The 24,608-nt window shown below is 37.4% G+C and overlaps 1 protein-coding gene across 1 annotated transcript in view; it reads left to right on the forward strand.

Moving 5' to 3' along the window:
- LOC150080774 (beta-galactosidase-like) overlaps positions 1 to 24,608 on the forward strand; it is a 389,882-nt gene that overhangs the window by 5,449 nt on the left and 359,825 nt on the right. The window contains exon 3 of the mRNA XM_090380816.1: positions 20,121 to 20,290. Within this exon, the coding sequence (XP_090236942.1) occupies positions 20,121 to 20,290 (170 nt within the window). The remainder of the gene's footprint in view (positions 1 to 20,120; positions 20,291 to 24,608) is intronic.

Here is a 24,608-nt window from a genome sequence, read left to right on the forward strand (position 1 = left end):
TGGCTTCACTTCCTTGGATTTTATGAGTTTCTTAACTAATAGCATAACCCCTCCTCCCTTCCTATCCTGTCTATCCCTTCTGTAGACATTGTACTCCCCAAATTCCAGTTCTGCATTCCTTATATCTGTGTGACACCACGTCTGTGATATCCCAACAATATCTGCCTTTGATGTTTTGAGCAATACCTCAAATTCATTAAATTTATTTACTAAACTCCTAGCATTGGTGTACAAGCAAGTATACATGCACCTGTTTCTAATCTTAGCTACCCTAACACAACCCCGATGTTTACTTGTACCGCAATGACTCCCAGCAGTCTCTGAAATATCCTGCATCTTGTTTTTCAGGCTTCTGCTCATTCGAATAGAAGCGGTGCAAGAATCTCTTTCACCTCTGCCAGTGGCTACTGTTAATCTATTAGTCTTTGTCTCCCCCCAATTAGCAGTTTTCCGACCCACCTAACACTGCCTCGACAGCATCAGCAAATATTCTTGCACCCTTTCTCTTTAAGTGTATCCCATCCCTGTAGAAGCAGTCTCTCCTGTTAACAAGTACAGTCCAGGCTGAAAAAAATTCTACCCCTTGAGCCTTGCAAAATCCTTCCAGGGCCGAATTGATCGACAGGGCTCTCATCACATACTCCCTCCTATCGTGTCTGGGCAGAATTGCAGACACTTTCAAATTCAACCCTAATTCACGGCTTTTTTTCAACAGTGACCTGTACTTGTTAAGTAATTCTGCTGGTCTCCTACTCTTGATATCATTAGTGCCAACGTGTACAACTATATCACCTTTGATGCCCTTAAAAGGTAATATCCTCTCTACAACCTCATCAACCTTTGCCCCTGGCAGACATACCCTGGTCCTGTTCCACCTATCCTTTTTACAAAGCATGTTCCCCATTTCCCTGACAATAGAGTCACCAACAACTACTAGTTCCTGTGTGACAAGTGCATTCTGCCTTCGGGGTTGCCGCTGTGTTGCACGATGACCAAGTGCAAGCTCTGGCGTTGATGTGGGCAGCTGAGAGTTTGATGGGCCCCTCAGTTTAGTTCCTTCGAGGGCATCCACCCTGTCCTTCAAGCTCTCACATAGGCCCATAACAACACTGAGTTATTGCCTGATTTCGATACACTCCTTGCATCGCGCACACACAAAGACATCTTCCACAGCAATATCATGTTCCGTATCTGAATGCTCCACAAACATCATGCAAGCAGTGCATTTTAAAAGGCTGTGATTCAGAAGGCAACTGCCCCCCCCAGTTCTCCTCTGAGCCACAGTATTTCCATTAGTTCGAGCCTTTTGCTTTGCTGCTCTGGTCTGAGTCATGATTTCTATTAATTTCAATAAAATTTCAATTTCAGTTCAAAATTGTAACCCTAAACTTGTATCCCAACACAGTTATAACAGTATATATATTTTTCAATGTCAAGTATTAATTATCTACGAGTTCCCTTTATAAAACTTCCATATCAGTTATTTATTAATTAATTTTGTTACATTTGTAATCTAAGTCGTTATATGTATTTAGTTAAAAGTATAATTTAATTGACTACGAAGTTCAACAAGTTTAATTGATTTTACCGATCAACTGACAATATTATAACCTATACTATACTAACGCTATTTAGTTCGGTATATAACGTATCGTATGACAAAGGCGGAAAGTTACGAATGGTAAATCTACGGACACTTAAGTGTTAATTAACTTTCAAATCTCGGTGTCTCAATTCAGAATAAACTAACGATTCTGAATTTTAATGATCCGACCACATGGAACTTTATTACCGACAAAAACAGATCTCTTATGGTACAACATGGTCCCGAACATGTAATCTTAAATACGTATCCTGTCACTAATCGAAAATGTTTCAATAATTCATGGAAATACAAAAATGAAGGTATTGAAAAAAAGAGAGAAGAAATTAGCATTAACATTAGCATTAGTAGAGGCATTTGATGCAAGAAAGCAAGCTTATGCAGCATCAGCCAAAAAAATAAAATAATAAAATAAAATAAATAAATAAAAAATAACCACTTCCACTTCACCCCTCTGTTCGTTCGAAATACCTGTCCAGCTGAGCCTTAAACTTATTTAGGCTATCAACTTCCACGACAAGGGATGGAAGTCTATTCCACCAACCAACCACCACCTGGCTAAAGGCAAATTTCCTCACGTCTATCCTACATCTGTCTTTTCTCAATTTGAATTTATGCCCTCTCAGGTGATTATTCTAAAGCAAGAGGAAGAATCCCATCAGCATTGAACATGCTCAAACCATTCAAGGCTTTATACACCTCTATCAGATCACCTCGCCAGTGCCTAGTCTCCAGACACTGTAATTTGCAAAACTTAAGCCTTTCTTCGTAAGAGCACCCCTTTGTTCCATTCACAAATCTTGTTGCCCTTCTCTGTACTCGTTCTAGCATCTCTACATCCTTCTTGAAATGAGGCCTCCAGACCTGTATACAGTACTCAAGGTGTGGCCTGACCATTGCCTTATACAAGGGAATAATCACCTCCTTATCCCTGCTAGAAAAATTCCTATATATCATCGACAATACAACATGAGCTACTCTTGCAGCCCGTCTGCACTGCTCAGAAAACTTCATATCTGCCTGCACAACCACCCCCAGGTCCCTTTCATTCTCTACCACTGTCAGTGTAGTACCACAGAGTTGATACGTTGCTCTGGGGTTGCTGTTTCCCATATGTAGTACTTTACATTTGTCAATGTTAAACATCATTTGCCACCTCTCAGCCCATCTGCTCAACCTTTCCAGATCCTGTTGCAGTAGCATAGTGTCAGTAGTGTCCTTGACAACCCTGCCAACCTTCGTATCGTCTGCAGACTTGGACATTAAGCTTGATATACCATCATCAATATCATTTATAAATACAGAAAACAATAATGGACCCAATACTGAACCCTGAGGGACTCCACTAATAACATTAGTCCACATTGAGCAGTGTCCATTGATTACCACTCTCTGTCTTCTCCCCCTCAACCACTCCTTTAGCCATAGCAGCAATTTGCCTCCAATGCCACACTGCTCCAATTTGTGCAGCAGTCTTCCATGTGCAACAGTATCAAAAGCCTTTCTAAGATCCAAGTATATAATATCAAAGTTATTCCCTGCATCCAGTTCTTTTGTGACTGCATCATAGTATCCAATCAAATTGGTCAGGCAAGACTTCCCCTTAACAAAACCATGCTGTGTCTGAGCTATGACTGAAGTCTTGTCTAGATGATCCTGCAGTGCTTCTTTAATCAGTGCCTCCATTAATTTTCCAGGAACAGAAGTTAAACTAACAGGTCTATAATTATTTGGGTACTTCCAAATAATTACTCAGGGGAAGTACTTCCATGGGTACTTCCCCTGAGTCCAAGGAAGCTCTCATAATTATGGCTAAGGGTTTGCTTACTTCCTTTGCTGCCTCATTTAATATAACTGGATAGATCCCATCCACCCCAGGTGCCTTTCTTGTATTTATCTTCAACAATTTCTCCTCCACCTTCCTCTCAGTTATTACAAGATTCTTTAGCTTACTGCCAGAGTTGACTACACCTCTGGCATTCCCCTCTCTGAATAACTCCTCATGTCGCTGAATGTCGATGCAAAATATTCATTCAGTTTGTTAGCTACCTGAGCAGGATCATCAACAGTTGACCCATCGATATCAAGTGGACCAATCTGATTCATGCCCTTCCTTCTAGAGTTTACGTAAGTAAAGAACTCTTTGCTGTTTTTCTTTGCATCCCTTGCCAAAGATTTCTTGTAATCTGCCTTCGCCTGCCTAACCTCCTTTGTAACTTGGTTACAGATCAACTTGTATCTATCATAGGCTTCTGTGTCACGTGTTAATTTGTATGTATCCCATGCATTTTTCTTCTCTGCCATATGTCTCATTAGTTCATCTGACATCCACTTAGGCCTAAACCTTGAACAATATTTCTTAGTTGGTATGTAAAGCCTAGTAGCTTCCAAGATAAGTTCTTTGAATGCTTCCCATTTTGAATTTGCTGTTGGTAACATCATCAGTTGGTCCCACTGTATAGAATTTAAATACTGTCTCAGTCCATCGTAGTCGCCTTTACGAAAGCAATAACCCTTCCCTTTACCCCTAATGGTAGATACCTCTTTGAGTAAATCCCACTTCAGCACACTGCGATCACTGCCACCTAGTGGTTCCTTTACCTGCAGATTCTTAATGCATGAAGAATCACTACTGATAATCAAATTAGGAGTATTACTCCCTCTAGTTGCCTCCCGAACATGCTGATGTAGAAAACAATTATCCAAAAAATCCATAAAAGCCTTGCTAGTGTGTGAGTGACCAGCCCTCAAATTCCAGTCACTATCTGGGAAATTAAAATCCCCCATTATAAGACTCTGATTTACTGGCCCACTCTATTTCCCTGTACAATTTCTTTTTATACTCATCAGAGTCATTAGGCCTATAGCACACTCCTACTCTCAATTTTGATCTCCCAATGCTTATGTCACACCAAACTGACTCGACACTGCACTGTCCAGCAATGTCGACTGGCTTCACTTCCTTGGATTTTATGTATTTCTTAACTAATAGCATAACCCCTCCTCCCTTCCTACCCTGTCTATCCTTTCTGTAGACATTGTACTTCCCAAATTCCAGTTCTGTATTCCTTATATCTGTGTGATACCACGTCTCTGAAATCCCCACAATATCTGCCTTTGATGTTGTGAGCAATACCTCAAATTCATTAAATTTATTTACTAAACTCCTAGCATTGGTGTACACACAAGTATATATGCACCTGTTTCTATTCTTAGCTACCCTAACACAACCCATGTGTTTACTTGTACCGTAATGACCCCCAGCAGTCTCTGAAATATCCTGCATCTTATTTTCCAGGCTGCGGCTCATTCCAATAGAAGCATTGCAAGAATCACTTTCACCTCTGCCAGTGGCTACTGATAATCTATTAGTCCTTGTATCCCCCCAATCTAGCAGTTTTCCGACCCACCTAACACTGCCTCGATAGCATCAGCAAACATTCTTGCACCCTTTCTATTTAAGTGTATCCCATCTCTGTAGAAGCAGTCTCTCCTGTTAACAAGTACAGTCCAGGCTGAAAAAAATTGTACCGCTTGAGCCTTGCACAATCCTTCCAGGGCCGAATTGATCGACAGGGCTCTCATCATATACTCCCTCCTATCGTGTCTGGGCAGAATTGCAGACACTTTCAAATTCAACCCTAATTCACGGCTTTTTTTCAACAGTGACCTGTACTTGTTAAGTAATTCCGCCGGTCTCCTACTCTTAATATCCTTAGTGCCAACGTGTACAACTATATCACCTTTTGTGCCCTTAAAAGATGATATCCGCTCTACAACGTTATCAACCTTCCCCTGGCAGACATACCCTGGTCCTGTTCCACCTATCCCTTTTACAAAGCATGTTTCCCGTTTCCCTGACAATAGAGTCACCAACAACTACTAGTTCCTTTGGGACCAGCGCATTCTTCCTTGGGGGCTGCCGCTGTGTTGCGTGATGACCAAGTGCAAGCTTTGGCATTGGTGTGGGCAGCTGAGAGCTTGATGGGCCCCTTCTCTTTTAATCCTTCGAGAACATCTACCCTGTCCTTCAATCTCTCATATAGGCCCATTACAATGCTGAGGTTTCGCCTGATTTCCTTACACTCCTTGCATCGCGCACACACAAAGACTTCCCCCATGGCAGTATCATGTCCCGTACCTGACTGCTCCACAAACATCAAGCAATTAGTGCATTTTAATAGGCTGTGATTCAGTGGGAAACTGCCCCCCTCAGTTCCCCCATGAGCCATAGCACTCCCATTAGCTTGAGCCTTTTGCTTTGCTGCTCTGGTCAGAGTCATGATTTCGATTTAATTTCAATAAAATTTCAATTTCAGTACAAAATTAAAACCCTAAGCTTATATCTCAACACAGTTATAACTCTATATTTATGTTTTAGTATCGAGTGTTATCTACGAAATCCCTTTATATAACTTCCGTATCAAGTTAAGTATTAATTATTTATTTTTTACTAATTATTTATGTTATGTAACCCAAGTCGTTATATGTATAGTTAAAAGTACAATTTAATTGACAATGAAGTTCAACAAGATTAATTATCTGATTAATTGACAATATTATGTACTATACTATACTATATTAAGCTTATGCTATATATTTCGAGATATTTTGTATCGCGTAACAATGGCAGCTATTTACGAACGGTAAACACGTGGATTTGATACCCTTTCCGATACTAAGTAATACCTACAAAATCTCAGTCTAAGTTACTTTAATCTAAGTATCGTAAATAAGAATATAAAACTACTCAAGAAAATAAGTTAATATGCCAATTTAAGCTAATAAAACAGAAAATAAATCAGAAAAAACTTCTCTGTTCCAGGAGCGGCAAAAATGTACGTCTCGCACAGGCTACTCTCAAATAAATGGTTATTTTATTGCAAAAACAAAGATGCAGTATATTGTTTTCCGTGCCTCTTATTTGTATCTGGCACAAATAATGTTCCATTTTGCAGCTCAGATGGATTTAAGGATTGGAAACATCTAAACCCAAACATTCTTTTTCATGCGAATTCATTACAACACATAAACAATTTCACAAAATGGAAATTATTAGAAAAGGTTCTTCAAAAAGGTGGACTAATTGATGACGCTGCACACGCAGCACTAAGAAGCAAAATTTCAAAATGGCATCATACATTGAAAATAATATTGAAATGTATATTGTTCTGTGCTGAAAATAATTTGGCATTTTGTGGACATGCTGGTAATATCAATATCGAAGAAAAAAAATGTGGCGTATTTTTAAACTTGATAAAATTTGTTAGCGAATTTGACCATTGTATGAAAAATGCTCTGGAATTGCATATTAAACACCACACTAATTATTTATCTCCAGAAATTCAGAATGAATTTATTAATTTGTTAGCAACAACAGTACAAAGTGAAATAATTTAAAATAACTAAATGCAACAAGGCATAATATGTTAAGAGGAAGAGTTTTATATTTATATAATATTGGTGTGGATACACCATAGATAACTCTTAAGGAAAAACTACGATAGTAGTGTGGGAGGCATCATTTCATCTCATATTATGCTCGATGGTAAGCCAATAGCTTTGAAACGGTGCTGTTTCACTTCCACGAAACAACAGATGACCACTTGTCAAGATAAAGGGAAACTACTCTGTTCTAACAGGGTGCTTACAATAGAAGATTGACCAGAGCCTTGGTCTGCCCACTGGCTATGGATACACAGAAAGTAGTTGACCAGCTCGACTTCTCTGTATGTGGGACAGGTAGTCAGATAGGTTTTATGGGTCCCACTAAGTTGCAGATGGTAATCTCTTTATCTTTTAATTCGGGCATAACAACAGCACTATGCTTGCTTGAAGGCCGTGGATGCGAACGATGTGTACCCAGTTAAATCTTGTAATGCAGTTGTTATATGAAAATTTTCGTTTCCATAAAACGAAGAAATAAAAAAATTCGGTAAAGAATAAAATTCTATTTAGCAAATTCTAAAAAAATTCGGTAAAAAGAAAACATTTATCTTTAAACAGAAAAATTCACTATAAAGAAGTTTGTTAAACAGAGGTCCGACTGTTCTTATTATTTATTATGATTTTACCATTTATTGAAAAAAGGTGCATAGCCACGAATTTGCCAAGGGTGCTGAAAACCTAACTATGCCTCTGCTCTTGGGTTACTGCTACCCACATGCAGTACTTTACATTTGTCAAAGTTAAACTTTAGTTAAACTTCTCAGGCCATCTGCCTAAATTTTCTAGATCCTGTTGCAGTAGCATACTGTCCTTACTTTCATTAACAAACCTGCCAACCTTTGTATCATCTGCAAACTTGGACATTAAGCCTAATATACCTTCATCGATATCATTGATAAATACACAAAACAACATTGGGGCCAGCACGGAACCTGGGGGACTCCACTAATAACATTAGTCCACATAGAGCAGTGTCCATCTAATACCATTCTCTGCCAATAATGCTCTAATTTGTAAAGCAGTCTTCCACGTGCAACAGTATTAAAAGCTTTCGTGAAATCCAAGTATATGGCATCAAAATTATTTTTGCATCCAGATAGATCGTTTACGTCCACATTATAATACCCAATCAAATTGGTCAGACAAAACTTCCTCTTAACAAACCCATGCTGTGTCTGAACTATAATTGGTCTTCCCCAGATGATTCTGCAATGCTTCTTTAACCAGTGACTTTATTATTTTCCCTTGAATAGAAGTTAAACTAACAGGTCTATAATTATTTGTGTCACCCTTTGAATCCCCTTTGTGAATTGGGGATACATTTGCACATCTCCAGTCCATGGCAACCGCCCCTGAATCTAAGAATGCTCTCATAATTATGGCTAAGTGTTTGCTAACTTCCCTTGCTGCCTCTTTCAATATAACTGGATAGATTCCATCCATTCCAGGTGCCTTTTTAATGTTTAATTTCAACAATTTTCCCTCCACTTTGCTCTCCGCTATTACAAAATCATTTAGTAATTCACGAAGAGTTTAGTAAACTTCTGTCCTTCCCTTCCTTACAGAATTCCTCATGTGTGAATGTAGATGCAAAATATTCATTCAGTTTGTGAGCTATCTGAGCTGGATCATCAACAGTTGAACCACCAACATCAAGTGGACCAATCTGATTCATCCTCTTCCTTCTAGAGTTTACGTACGTAAAGAAGTCTTTGTTGTTTTTTTTGCATCCTTTGCATAGGATTTCTTGTAATCAGCCTTCGCTTGCCTAACCTCCTTTGTGATTTGATTACAGATTATATTTACCATAGGCTTCTGTGTCACCTGATACTTTATATCAGTGTTTTTCAACCTTTTTTTAATAACAGCACCCTTAAGTAATTTATTTTGTGGCATCCCTACTCAATTTTCTTCTTGTTAGATCTGATTCCCTCTCTGTATGTGTATATATACAGCCACTCCCTGGCTTATGTAATACTCGACTTGTGGAAATTCAACTTTACGTAGGTTTTTGCGTCCGGTGCAAACTTAAAAAAATCATGGAAACGTATTTTGCATCCTGTAGGAATAAATGGAGGTATCGTAAAAACATTCCAATGTGAACCCAATAACAGATTGTTTTTTTTGGTAATTCGTTCCAAGACCTTGGAAGTTGAAATTTTCTCTATTAACTAAGCTATTTATCTCTCTATAAGTTCATTTAATAATGGAAATTGCACTACAATTTCATATGTTCCGTTATAAGAATCAATTTTGAACGCCTTTGCGATATTTTTCTAAAACACATTTCTGGAGGTCACTACCATAAAAGAATAAAAACAATTTGCACTTTCCAGTTTATTGGGCTTTTTTGTTAGTGCAATCTATTATAAACGGGTAGTAAACTTGATCTTATTGCATATGTATTCTGTGGGTTTTTACGTTATAGTATGTGGTGAAATGAGTTCCCCTTCGCTGAAATCTTCAATCATATAAAACACAAATAAATTTTCAGAATATTCTCTTCATTCCTATTTACTTATTACAGTGGTGAAGGGAAAGTGACCAACGGAAAGTATAAGTGGTGGCAGTGCTAGCAAACGAAACAGAATTGATTTAGAAATGAAGATCATTAAGAATTACGACGCAGGACAAAGTTTGTCATCTTATTGCATGGGAATTATGTCTCGCTGCTTCATTATTGAATACATTTGAAAGGATATGTGCGTATAAAAGAACATATTAAAGGATCAACGCATTTAAGATCAACAGTGATCACAAAACAGCATTCAGGTGCTATATCGAAGATGGAAAAGCTGTTAATAAAATTAATGGAAAATCAGATTCAGAAACAAGTACCCCTGAGTCCAATGGCCATTCAAGCAAAAGCAAGAAGTATTTATGAAGATATTAAGGATAAGTATGGCGAACCCCAAGCCAAGTTTCTGGCAATCAACGGGTGGTTTAATAGGTTCAAGCATCACGCTGGTTTCCAAAACATTAAAGTATGCGGTGAAGTCTTCAATTCCGATTCTGCAGCTGCAGAGAAATTTTGTGATGTGTTAGAAAAAACCCCCTATAAATCTCCACAGCCCTCAACTTCTGCAGCGGCGTGGTTATCACCTGGGGAGTTAATTCTGACAATGATGCTCAAAAGTTAAAACTTGCTGACATTATGCCTGCCTCTCCTCTCTTTTTGTAATGTTATAATTTTTGTAATTTTGTATACTTTTGTAATTTTTCCTGCACATGAGATAAAAAAGCTGAGTAAATAATTTTATTTAAATATTTATCAAGCATTTCGTTTTTGTTCCAATCAAATTTAGCATGCATAGTTGCGAGTGCTGCATAAATAAACATTTAGGGAAATTTCAACTTACGTTAAATTTGACCTACATAGAGGTCTGCGGAACGCAACCCTTACGTAAAGCGGGGAGCGGCTATATATCTAATATTAAAAAAATATGTTATATGATAGTTATTACAGTAATACAACTATAAACAAAATTACAATTCATTATACAGCTTATATATAATAATTTTATTCTTTATATAAAGGTACTAAATAAACATCAATGCGGCACTCCGGTTGAAAACCACTGCTTTAGATGCATCCCACACATTTCTCTTCTTTGCCACGAGCCTTATTAGTTCATCTCACATCCATTTAGGTCTAAATCTTGAACAGTATTTCTAAGTTGGTATGAAAAGCCTAGTAGCTTCCAAGATTAATTCCTTGAAGGCTTCCCATTTAAAATTCGCTGTTTTAAACATCATCAGTTGATCCCACTGTACAGAATTTAAAAACTGTCTGAGACCACTGTAGTCACCTTTATGAAAACAAAAACCCATTACCCTTGATGGTAGTTACATCTTTAAGTAAATTCCACATCAGTACGCTGTGATCACTGTCATCTAGTGGTTACAGCGTACTGATGTGGAAATAGAGGGGCCAATCCACAAGTTCAGTCAATATCTGGAAAGTTAAAATTCCCCATTACAAGACATTTTGATTTACTGGCCCCTCTATTTCTCTGCCCAACTGTTTATTGTACTCATCAGAGTCATTATGCCTATAACACACTCCTACTGTCAATTTCCCTTTCCCAGTGCTTATATCACACCAAACTGACTCAACTTGTACTGTCCACCCATATCAACTGGATGCACTTCCTTAGATTTTATGTGTTTCTTAACGAACAGCACAACGCCTCCTCCCTTCCTACCCAGTCTATCCTTTCTGTACACATTGAAACCCCCAAATTCCAATTCTGCACTGCCTATATCTGTGTGACACCATGTCTCTGATATCCCAACAATATCTGCGTTTAATGTCTTGATCAGCAGTTAAAATTCATCAAATTTATTTACTATACTTCTAGCATTGGTGTACATGCAAGTATACATGCACCTGTTCTTACTTTTACTTACTCTAACACAGCACATATATTTACTTCTTCCATAATGACTCCCAGCAGCTCTTGAAATCCCCAGCAACCTGCTCTCTAGGCTTCTGCTCATTACAATAGAAGGAGTGCAAGAATCATTTTTGTCTCTGCCTGTAGCTGCTGTTTATCTTTGATTCTGTGAATTTCCCCAAGCTAGCAGTTTTCCAACCCATCTAACACTGCCTTGATAGCATCAGCAAATATTCTTGCACTTTCTATTTAAGTGTATCCCATCCCTGTAGAAATAGTCTCTCCTGTTAGAAAGCACAGACCACACTGAAAAATTCTACCCCACGAGCCTTGCACAATCTCTGCAGGGCCGAATTGATTGAGAATACCCTCATCATATACTTCCTCCTATCATGTCTGGGCAGAATTGCAAACACTTTCAAATTTAACCCTAACTTGCGACTTTTTTTTCAACATTTACCTGTACTAAAGCTGCAGATTTCTTACTCTTAAGGTAATTCATGCTAACATGTTCAAGAATATCACCTTTAGTGCCCTTAAAAGGTGATATCTTCTCTATAATGTCATCAACTTGGCAGATGAAATTGTACAGAAGGCAGACAAACCCTAGTCCTGTTCCATCTAACCTTTTTGCATAATATATTCCCAGTCTCCCTGACAATAGAGTCACTGACAATAACTATCTCCTGTGGGACCAGTGCATTCTGCCTTAGAGATTGCTACTGTATTGCCTGATGCACAGTAGTGAGCTCTGGCATTGAGTTGGGCAGTTGAGAGCCTGATGGGCCCCCCCCTCATATTAATTTCTTCGAAGGGCATTCACCCTACAAATGCCAAATGAAATTGCCGAATCAAACTGAATTTATCTGCTGTCAAAACTTATTCTTCCATTGCATCTGCTAGGGCTCATTGTACAAATTTATGTTGAGTTGATTCTCCTTTCACCCATGTTACAGCTGTGTTTCGTGGTATATTTTTGCAGCCCACATCGGCAATTACAAGGTGATGTATGAATTTTTACCAATGGCATAAGAGGCTATCGATTGTTTAATATTTGTTTCTGTATGTAAGATTGTTGTTAAAAAAATTCTAAACGGTATTTACTTCTTTATTTTTAATTGGTGCTGTTTTATGTGTGAAAGTTGGGTACTTCTTTCTTGTTATCAGAGCTGTTTTTCTCTCCATGAATGTTACTGCTTTGCTTCACACATTTTGTTGGCAACCCATATTGTCAATGGCCAAGTAATGTGTCTAATTTTTACCAATGGCATAAGAGCTAGCTTTTAACATTTGTTTCTGTATGTGGTGTTGTAAAAAAAATTTCCAAGTAGTATGTAAGAGAAGAGAAGGACTTTTTATTTTCAGTTGGACCTGTGTTGCTTATGAGAGTCAGACACACCTCTTTCTTGCTATTGGAACTGGCTTTTGCTCTGCATATATTATGGCCATTTTTGCCACTCACTGTACTTGATGTAACATTAAAGTGTTGTGCCAAAATTTAACAATGACATAAGAGGATAACTCATCTCTTTTGTTCATCCATTCTGGATATCCTCCTGGCCCATTATAAAAAAAGACTCAGTATCCTCTTATGCTGTAGGTATAAATTTTACACATCAGTTTGCCATTACTGCTGAGCACAGTAGACCAAAAAATTTGCTGTCAAACATGGCTGAAACACATACAGAGGGAAAGCCAGTTTCAAATAGCAAGACCAAGGCATGCCCAACTTTCACACATAAAATGTAAAAATAAGAAGTCGAATACTTTATGGAAAATTTTTTAACATTGACTCCACATACAGAAATAAATGTTAGAAGCTGGGTGTTCTCTTATGCCATTGGTAAAGTGAAGAGAAAAAACAAGGGGAGTGAGAGACAAAACAAGGTATATTGCAAAAGCCTATCATGGCCACAAGGCCAGGGATTTACAGGTTCAATCAAGAAACTAATAGGGGGTTAGTGTATGAATAAAATTTTTCAAATATTTTATTTTATAATATTGATAAAATAAATAATATTGATAATTGATAAAATTAGATTGTCTAATTGGAAATATACATAAATTAGAGAAAAAGTACATATGCTGTGATAATACAATAATAATATTTGCCATTTCACTTAGTATTACCATCAAGCTAATATACAGTAATCAGCACATTAATTAGATTGGTGTGAACAAGAAAATCTATCTATATTTATATATTTAGGAAATTTACATAGATACTAAATACGAGGTCATTTATTATTTACATTACTCTGTAAACAGAGGGCTTTCGTTTAACAAGCAGCAACTGTTGTGAGCCTGTCTGCAGACAAAATGGCAACAGTGGGCAGTCATCCAGGTAGTAGTAGAGATAGGTTCTAACACACTGTTGGTGATCCATAAGGGGATCTCTCTGCCTCTATCTCTTTTATGTTGAATTTCAGCGCCACTGTAGATAGGTACCCTCCAGGTCATTCATGCAGTGTTCCTCTAGGAGTCAGCTGCAAATTTGTTATGATTTTTGTCAAGATCTTGCACCAATGCTAAAGCATTCCAAATGCTTTAGCACTGGTGCAAGACCTAAATAAAAATCTATTTAGAAATTTTAGGAGTTAACCCTAGGTGGGAGTATCAAGGAGCTAACATTGAGATATTCCAACAGCAGGGAGAAGTCTCCTGAAATAGATTTCTTGCACTGGTGGAGCAGACTAACTTCAGTAAGTTCACTTGAACAGCCAAAACTCCACGTCAAGGAGAGGGCTTTGTAGATGGGGATGTAGGCACCCAGCTTTCTACTGCTTAGAGAAGAAGTGAGTAGATTATGGTCTGATGTATCTTCTGACAATTATAGGGGCTTTTGATATATAAGTGATGCTGCTTGGCCATCCACTGAAGTGCCGTGATGTAAGGTTTTTAAGATGTTGATGAAACTGAAGCTCTGAATCAAATGTTATGCCAAGATCTGTAAGGGTCTGAGGAGATCTTGGCTGTTCAGAATCAGTGGTGCGATAAATAATAATCCACAAAAATACTCCTCCTTGAGGGATCCCAGTATCAATCATCCTAGTAAACACTTCTGTTCACATTAAGCTGGATAATTCTTTTGTGAAGGAGAGAAGAGAAGGACTCAAGAAGACTCACGAGTGCAGACACTTGCACAGCATTAAATGCTACCTCGATATGTAAATAGGTGATTGCGAGCTCCTTTCTATATTCCAAGGCACACCAGAAACTACTTGTTGTTTCAAGCAGGTTGGTTGGTGGGGAGTGGTTGTTAGTTCATAATGGATTTGTGATGGTTTATATGGTACAGCAGAGAGAGAGAATTTCTATAGGAAGATCAGGGTCATTCACTAGCTATTCCATGACACATTATTGCTACAATTTCACCCCTTCTTGTCAACAGACTGTTAGTCTGAGAAACATAGTGCTAATTTAAGTGGTCAGTACTACAAATTATATGGGTGAAAGATGTAAGGAGTGAGAGAGGCGAGGGAAACTGATGAATGATCTTCAGCTGCCTATAGAATTTCTCTCCACTATAGCAGGTGGTTAGTATGATATGTTGGATTTTCTTGAAAAGTTTAAGTAGGCTTGATGCATTACAGATTGGTTAAAAATGTTTAGTCACTGTTAGATTCAGCAGTTTTGCATGAAAACCCATTAATTTTATATAGCTGTTCCATTCATGTATGGAAGACTCATTTTGTCAAGATGGCATTATAAATCACCAAGAAAGGTTGTTGTGTATAAGAGCTTGAACAATTAAGCATAAATTGTGGAATGTTATCTGGGCATACTGTTACAGAGGTTGATTGCTATTACGAGCTCTTGTCTTGAGATGAAAATTGAGTGGAGAGTGGGCACCTCCGTAGCCCGGTGGGAAGGAGCAGCAGTGCGTAGCACACGCTTCTTGATTAGACCGGGGTTCGAGCCCGTCACCACCAAATATGGAGGATGCGGAAAGGTCAGCGAATGACCACCGCATATCCCGGAGCAATATGGCCTTAGTTGCTAATGCTCCTAAAAAACCAAATAACAAACAACAAACAAACGAATGGAGAGTATCATATTGCAGCTGGTTATGGGGTAGGAATAGCAGTAGGTCATGGTGTTCATTGAGAACTTCAAATCTAGAAACATGATCTAGCTACTTTTTCATGTCCAAATAGCCTGGAAATTTAGAAATATTCTGGCTATAAGGGATGTTTACTACATATGGGTTGACAAAATCATTGATTGCATTGGATCTTTGACAGTTAAACTGAGCATGAGCTCTAGAGTAGGTTATACAGTCATTAACATTTTTGTTCTGTTTCCAGATTTTGTGCAGCCTTTCAGTAGAAATGCATTGTATGAGATTTCTTTTCCACCAGACTTTGAAATGAGCAGTGATTATTATCTTTTGGTGATGCACTTTCTGTACTGGTGTAGATCCACTTCAAGATTAGAGTAATTGAGAGAGTGGGTTTGCAGGATTCTTGGAAATACTATGGAATGCTTTAGGTGATCTCCAGAGATTTTTGAATATTCAGACATTTAGGGTTAGTTATTTTACCTGATTTAGTGGAATCATCACACCATTGTTGTACTGTGCTGTGCTGCAGTTTGGTTAATTGTGACCTATGTATTGTACTGCATGATTGTTTTCACTTTCTGGCAGTCTGTCACATCACTGAGTTGTCTCTGGCCACAGGACTGCCATTGGCTGTTTGATTTTTAGTTGTTGGACCATTATGTACTACCCTCTAGGTATTATTTTATATTGGTGCCTCTGTAGCCATGTGGGCAGGAGCAGCAGTGCATAGCACACGCTTCTTGATTAGACCGGGGTTCAAACCTGTGACCATTAAATGCGGAGGATGCGGAAAGATCAGGGAATGACCACCATGTATCCCCCTGAGCAATATGGCCTTAGTTGCTAATGCTCCTAAAGAAAAAACCAAATAACCTCTAGATGTTGTAGTGCAGGACAGAGCAACTATATCCACGATACTTGCACTGACATGTTTGATGACAGTTATCAAATTGCATTCAAAGGCATTTGTGTCATTATGAGTGCCCATTATCTCACTGAATTGCACACACAATCTCACAATCTGTTCTTGAATATTTGACTATTTGCATTGTGTAGCTTGATCATCATCATCATCATCATCAGCCATTTTCAATCCACTGCAGGATGAAGGTCTCTCCAGCAACTTTCCAGTTCCTTCTGTTTTGAGCACTGGACATCCATTTACTACCCACAAACTCATGAATTTCATCTATCCATCTCCGCCTTTGTCTTCCAGGTTTTCTTCTAGCTCCTCTTGGATACCATTCTGTTATTTTCTTAGTCCATCTGTCATCATGTCTTCGAGCTATGTGTCCTGCCCAAGACCATTTTAGTTCTTTAGTTTTGATAAGAATGTCCTTTACTTGAGTTTGTTGCCTAATCCATGTGTTTCTCTTCTTATCTAACAGTCTTATTCCCAATATGATTCGTTCCATTCTTCGCTGTGTAGTTCTCAGCTTCTCTTCCATTCTTTTGGTGAGTGCCCAAGTTTCACTTCCATAAGTCATGATGGGGAGTATACATTGGTCCATTATTTTACGTTTCAGACAAACTGGGATATTGCTCTTCAGTATGTGACTATATTTCCTGAATGCTATCCATCCAAAATTTATTCTTCTCTTGACTTCCAGCCATTTATCATTATTACAGCTAATAACTTGTCCCAGATAAGTATATGACTCCACCTTTTCAATTACTGCTCCTTCAATCATTATTTCCCTTTCTGTGGCATACTTGTTCATCATTACTTTTGTTTGAGCCATATTCATCTTTAGTCCAAAATCCTTACTAGCTGTGCATAACTGATTAAGATTTTCCTCTAATTCTTTGGGATCATGGCTTATGACCACAATGTCATCTGCAAATCGTAAATGGTTTAGGTACTCTCCATTCACATTGACTCCTTTCTGCGACCAGTCTAATCTTCTGAAAGCTTCCTGAAGGGCAGCAGTAAACAGCTTCGGAGATATTGTGTCTCCTTGTCGAACTCCTTTCTCAATTTTAAATTTCCTACTGTCTTTGTCTAGTCTAATAAAGGAGGTAGCACTCTCGTATATTTTCTTCAAAATCATAATATATGGGGTATCAATGCCTTGTCTTTCCAGTGCCCGAAACATTGCCTTATGCTGTATGGAGTCAAATGCCTTTTCATAATCCACAAATGCCAGGCATAATGGTGTTTTATATTCATTTGCTTTCTCCATTAGCTGTGATATTACATGAAGGTGATCCATAGTTGAGAATCCTGTCCTAAAGCCAGCTTGCTCTTTCGGTTGATTCTCATCCAGTATTCTTTCTAATCTGTTAGTAATGACCCTTGTGAACAACTTGTAGATGTGGGATAACAAGCTAATTGGTCTATAATTTCCAATTTCTGATTTATCTCATTTCTTATGCAGCAAAACTATGATTGCATTATTCCACTGCTTAGGCGTCACACCTTTTCTAATGCACTTTGTGAAGAGCCTTGCCAGTTTTTGTGTTATGTCTCTTCCTCCCAATTTTAACAACTCTACTGTAACTTCATCTTCCCCCGGTGCTTTCTGATTCTTCATTTTCTTCAATGCATGCTCTACCTCATCAGGAAGAATATTGGGTATGTCGTATGTGTTGCTACTTTGCAATCCATCTTCCCCACTGCTGGCATCATTCCCCTGCTCCTTGTATAATTCTCTATAGTAGTCTTCTGCTATTTGAATTATGCCTTCTCTGCTGCTTAGTAATTCCAATAAGTACACCATCGCTATTCTTCAGTTTCAGTATCATTTGTCTTTCTGTATTACTGCTCATGGCTGCTGATTTAAATCCTTTGTTTTCCCTTAATGCTTGTTCTACTTTTCTTGTGTTAAATCTTCTTATGTCCTCTCTGAGTCTCTTTCTAATGGCTTTGCATAACTCAGTATACTCAATTTTCTCCCTGTCAGTGTTTTTCTTGCTTTTCATTTGTCGTCTTCGGTTCATCATGACAAGTGTTTCTTGACTAATTTTTTCTTCTTTGGATTTCTTTTTCCCTATAGGTTTCTTGGGCTTTATAACTTTCAAAAAGTTGTAATATTCCTCGTCGATATCTTGGTCCTCAGCAGTCTGCAGAAGCTCAAACTTGTTCTTAAGTTCCAGTACATACTGCTTTTTCTCCTCTGTTATTTCAAAGACCTTTGTATTATTTACTCGGGTCAGTTTTTCCTTTCCTTTCCTACATCTATATCAAGTGTACATCTTACCATTCTGTGATCACTTCCAACATTTACCTTATTCAGGACGGTAACATCATTCACAATATATCTTCTGTTAGTGAGGATGAAGTCGATTTCATTAGTAGTTAATCCATTTGGACTCTTCCATGTCCACTTTCTGTTCACCCTTTTCTTGAAAAAAGTGTTCATTACTGACGGTCCTTGAGATTCTGCAAATTCCACAAGTCTTTCACCTCTTTCATTTCTTTCACCAATTCCAAAATTTCCTATAGTTCCCCTTTCTGTGCTGTTTTGTCTTTTTCCAACCTTAGCATTGAAGTCTCCCATAATAATAGTGTAGTGGGTTTTCTGCTCATCTAGAAGACTCTCAATTTCAGTGTACATTTCTTCAACCTCTTCATCATCATGGCTCGATGTTGGTGCATAAATCATTATAATCTTTAGCTTTTATCTCTTAGAAATCTTGAGTATTAGTCTTGACACTCTTGGTGATGTACTTTTGAATTCCAAAATGTTGTTTTTAAAATCTTTATGGACCAGAAACCCAATTCCACCTTCACTCCTTTCACTGTTTCCATTGGTGTACAGCAGATTTCCACTTGATAAACTTATAAGTGATTCATTTCTTCTTCTTGTTTCAGCCAAACCGATGATATTCCAATTCACATTTTCTAATTCCTTTTCCAGCTCTAATATCCTGTCTTCACCGATGAGTGTTCTTACGTTATAACAGGCCAAGTTCAGTTTCCGTGCATGGCAGCCTGGTCGTACCCAGAGATTCTTAGCACCCTCTGCTTCCACTCTAATCCTCTCGCTGCCGTAAGAGGGAGAGTGAAAGCTGCTGGGGACTGAGGGCCATTTGTTTCGTCATGCTTTCATATTGCTGGAGGGGTTGGTCTTTTCCTCTTCATGCTGACCAGGCATCTTGAAGAGAACCACTCTACACGTTCGTTGCCACCTAAGTGATGTAACAGGGCTTACCATCGAGAAGGTGTGCATGAGTGGATTTTAGGGAGGCAGGCCAACCGGACTTCTCCTAAATCTTCTGTAATAGAGAGATATTGGATCCATCAGTGTTTTAGGCTGAGTGTTTGATAACACACAGGATACCTGTTCCCCTCTAAGGCCCGTGTAGCTTGATATGGGCACGTAATGCAGTGGTCTATTTTATGGATGGTTGGATTATATTTAATATGGCCACTCAGTGCATACATACATATATCTATATTTACTCCTTCAGTTAAGGATATATAATGGTTGATGGTAAAATAAATAATTTTAACTCTAATAATTTTTGAAGCTTTTAACACCTAACTATATTTAAAAATGTTAATTTAAGGTAATACAAATGAAAAAGAATGTGCATGAAATCCATGTTTTAAAATGTTGCAGAACTAATATTTTTAATAAGACAATTTTTTTTTTTTATTCCATAGGTGTTTTCTGAGAGAACTTTTGTTGTTGATCATGAAAACAACCGTTTCTTGAAAGATGGCAGACCATTTCGATATATTTCAGGGTCTATGCACTATTTTCGAGTACCATTTATTTATTGGAAGGATCGGATGATTAAGATGAAGGCAGCTGGATTAAATGCTATTCAGACGTAATTTATAATATTTGTTAATTTATAATATTTGTCTTTCATACTCATAATGTTTTATAGATAACAATTTATTGTTCAATGATGCATTAAATATATGGGTGTGTTTTTTGGATAGTTAGAAATTCTTTGATGCATTGATCGTTTTGATCATAGTACACTAGCTCATGTGGTTTAGCATTAGCATTAGTAGATGCATATGATGCAAGAAAGCAAACTTATATAGCATCAAAAAAAAAAAAAAAACTTACCGTGTCACCCATCCATTCACTCCAAAAGTTTGTCTAGTTCAGCCTTGAATTTATTTATGCTGTCAACTTCCACAACGACAGATGGAAGTTTCTTCCAGCAATCAACTGGTTCCAGCAATTGACTGGCTGAAGGCAAATTTCTGCATATCTGTTTTACAACTGTCTTTCCTCAAATTTGAATTTGTACCCCCTCAGGTGTGTAATCTGAGCAAGAGGAAGAATCACATCAGCATTGAGCTTTCTCAAACCATTCAAGACCTTATACACCTCAATCAGATCACCTCTCAGGTGCCTAGTCTCCAGACTCTGCAATTTGCAGAACTTAGCCTTTCTTGGTATCAGCAACTTTTGTTCCACTCACTAATCTCGTTGCCCTTCTCTGTACTCTTTCCAGCACCTCTACATCTTTTCTAAAATGAGGCCTGCAGACCTATATGTAGTTCTAAAGGTGTGGCTGACCATTGCCTTATACAAGGGGATAATCACCTCCTTATCCCTGCTAGAAAAATTCCTATATATCATTGACAAGACTCCATGAGCTACTCTTGCAGCCTGTTTGCACTGCTCAGAAAACTTCATATCTGACTGCACAATAACCCCCAGGTGTTTTTCATTCTCCACTACCCTGATTGTAATTCCTCACAGTTGGTATGCTACTCTAGGGTTAAGGTTACCCATATACATAAAGTGACCAGATCCTTAGTATTCCAATACATGACATCTTGGGGGGGGGATTTTACAACCCTCTAAAAACAATATACACATTTTAAAAAAAAATTATTTATAAAAAAACATTTACATACAAAATATAAATTAAATACATACAATTCTTTGAACCAAATTTATAAAAAAATATATAACACTTCTTAATAAACAAAAAAACAAACAAATATAGTGTATATATATATATATTGAAGTTGTGTCTGATGACTTTTAATTATTAAGGGGTGTTAATGGAGTTATTATGTGCCACGTTAATGCTGTTGTATAGGGACAATTAGCCATTATACGTGCATAGTTTTTATTTGTACTAAACTTATATTTCTTATTATTAAATTTGGTTCTACATGGGAGCATCAGGTTTGTGGTGATCCCAACCAACCCACTAGTAATATATAAACTAGCCCTGGAATGGATAGCCTAATGTACTATAGATACATATAAATATATTAATATATAACACATCGAAATTAATGTAAAATTTTAAGAAAATTAGAGAAATTTAAAGAAATTAAAGAAAATTAATGAAAATTAACATTCTCCCTCTTGGCCATACATACATCTGCTACTTCCTCAGGGGCTTTGAGCAGACACAAAGCCAAACTAGAAGACTGTTTCAAACATACCCATTTCTGTAATCTCTATACCAGTTTTGCTAGGATAACTTTAGGTCATAACTTGGTGGAAATATTTTTTAGAATAAGGTAGGTAAATTATATGTACTTCAATTATGTACTTAAATATTTTTAATTAAACAGGGTAGTTTATGTAAAAGACAGTAAACTGTGATAGGAGATTCAAAGCCCTACAGGTATGTATCAGATTAAAATACCATTGTACCTCACCTCCATATCCTGTGGTAGTCAGACTGATAATGTTCATTTTTTTCACCTTCTTTTGGTTTTATGTGTGTGGTTCTATTTGTTACGCAGTCGTACCAGGTTTTTTTTTTTTGTCCCATGGCATGGTAGTTAACTTGCCATAGGCAAATACTAATCTTTGTTTTCATGTGAATGGTCTGGATGTTACTTATATTTTATAGTTTGGAAAAGGCATATTATATTTACTTGTTTTTATGTAGGATGAAGATACAATATGATCAATATGTTTATAATAAAATTTTAATAATAAAAAATAAAAGGTATTAATATTTAGGAATTAAAATTAAAATTAAAGTAAATCATGCTATCCATAAGACGTGGACCGGCAACACTTTTATAAGACATGAAAGCCCAGTATGTGCCCTTGGGATAACTATATACGTATTAGCATTAGCATTAGTAGAGGCATACGATGCAAGAAAGCAAGCTTATGCAGCATCAGCCATAAAAAAAAAAAAAACACTCCAATTTCACCCCTCCGTTGAGGCCTCCAGACCTGTATACAGTACTCAAGGTGTGGCCTGACCATTGCCTTATACAAGGGGATAATCACCTCCTTATCCCTGCTAGAAAAATTCCTGTATATCATTGAAAAGACACCATGAGCTACTCTTGCAGAGCGTCTCCACTGCTCAGAAAACTTCATATCTGCCTGCACAATTACCCCAGGTCCTTTTCATTCTCTACCACTGTCAGTGTAGTACCACAGAGTTGATATATTACTCTAAGGTTACTGTTTCCCATATGTAGTACTTTACATTTGTCAATGTTAAACTTCATTTTCCACCTCTCAGCCCATCTGCTCAACCTTTCCAGATGCTGTTGCAGCAGCATAGCGTCAGTAGTGTCCTTAACCACCCTGTCAACCTTTGTATCGTCTGCAAACTTGGACATTAAGCTTGATATACCATCATCAATATTATTTATAAATACAGAAAACAATAATGGACCAAACACTGAACCCTGAGGGACTCCACTAATAATAACATTAGTCCATGAAGAGCAGTGTCCATTGATTACCACACTCTGTCTTCTCCCACACTCAACCATCCCTTTATCCATAGCAGCAAATTGCCTCCAATGCTGCACTGCTCCAATTTGTGCAGCCATCTTCAATGTGCAACAGTATCAAAAGCCTTTTTAAGATCCAAATATATGATATCATAGTTATTCCCTGCATCCAGTTGCTTTGTGCCCACATCATAGTATCCAATCAAATTGGTCAGACAAGACTTCCCCTTAACAAACCTATGCTGTGTCCGAGCTATAACTGAAGTCTTGTTTAGATGATCTTGCAGTGCTTCTTTAACAAGTGAGTCCATTAATTTCCCTGGAACAGAAGTTAAACTAACAGGTCTATAATTACTTGTGTCGCCCTTTGATCCTCCTTTGCGAATTGGGGTCACATTTGCACATCTCCAGTCCATGGGTACCTCCCCTGAGTCCAAGGAAGCTTTTTACAGTACAATAACATGCGTTTATTCTTCCTAATCAAGAAGCAGTGCGTAGCACATGCTTCTTGATTAGACCGGGGTTCAAGCCCATTACCACCAAATAAGAAAGGTCAGGGAATGACCACCGCATATCCTCAGAGCAATATGGCCTTAGTTACTAATGCTCCTAAAAACCAATTAACAACAACAACAACAACTCTTCCTTTTATGTTTTCTTTTCTTGTGACTCCAGCTACTTCACTGCTGTCCCAAGGTAAAGTTTAAATGTTATGGTATATAACAATTTTTTTTCATTCTTCTGGGATATTATGTGGTTTTTGTAATTTTGGCATTTCAGGGATATAGTAGCAATATTTTATTAGTCATTCCAGAGTTACGTAAAAATCAACTTATGTAAGAAATCCTGGAATGTATCTCTTACATATGTCAGAGACAGACTATATAAATATATATATATATATATTTTTTTTTTTTTTTTACATCCAACAAATTTAATTAAAATTTTATGTTGAAGATGACAAGAGCAAAAAAAACAAAAAAAAACACATTTTTGAATTCTTCATTAAAAAACGTTTAAAAAATATTGCAATTCAATAGCAAAAGGACAAGAATTAGTATACTGCGAACAGAATTAAAAATATCTGAAAACATTTTGGACACAGAAAAGAAACTGATGGGGGCCTGGGAGGTCCCATGCTGTGCCTTGTATGTTACAATTAGGATAGATACCACTGCTGGGTTAACTTATCAAACAATGTAAACTAATTAGTCTTACAGGAAAGATAAGGTTAGAATAAACAGCTTATTTTTAAGCAATATCTAAAATTAAGAATAACCCTAAATCAAAAAATAAAGTGAATTAAAATTTAACAGCCTCTCTTAAATCTCATAGCGTTACTTAAAAAAATGACAATATCATAAGCAATAACACAAGACTGTTATCCATATGGAAAAATTATGGATGACAGTCTACCTTGAATGAATATATTCTTAATTTACAGTGATTATGAGAGAT

The sequence above is a fragment of the Mastigoproctus giganteus genome, chromosome 9 (genome assembly GCF_048544385.1).
Source record: "Mastigoproctus giganteus isolate SK-2022 chromosome 9, ASM4854438v1, whole genome shotgun sequence".
NCBI classification, from domain to species: Eukaryota; Metazoa; Arthropoda; class Arachnida; order Uropygi; family Thelyphonidae; genus Mastigoproctus; species Mastigoproctus giganteus.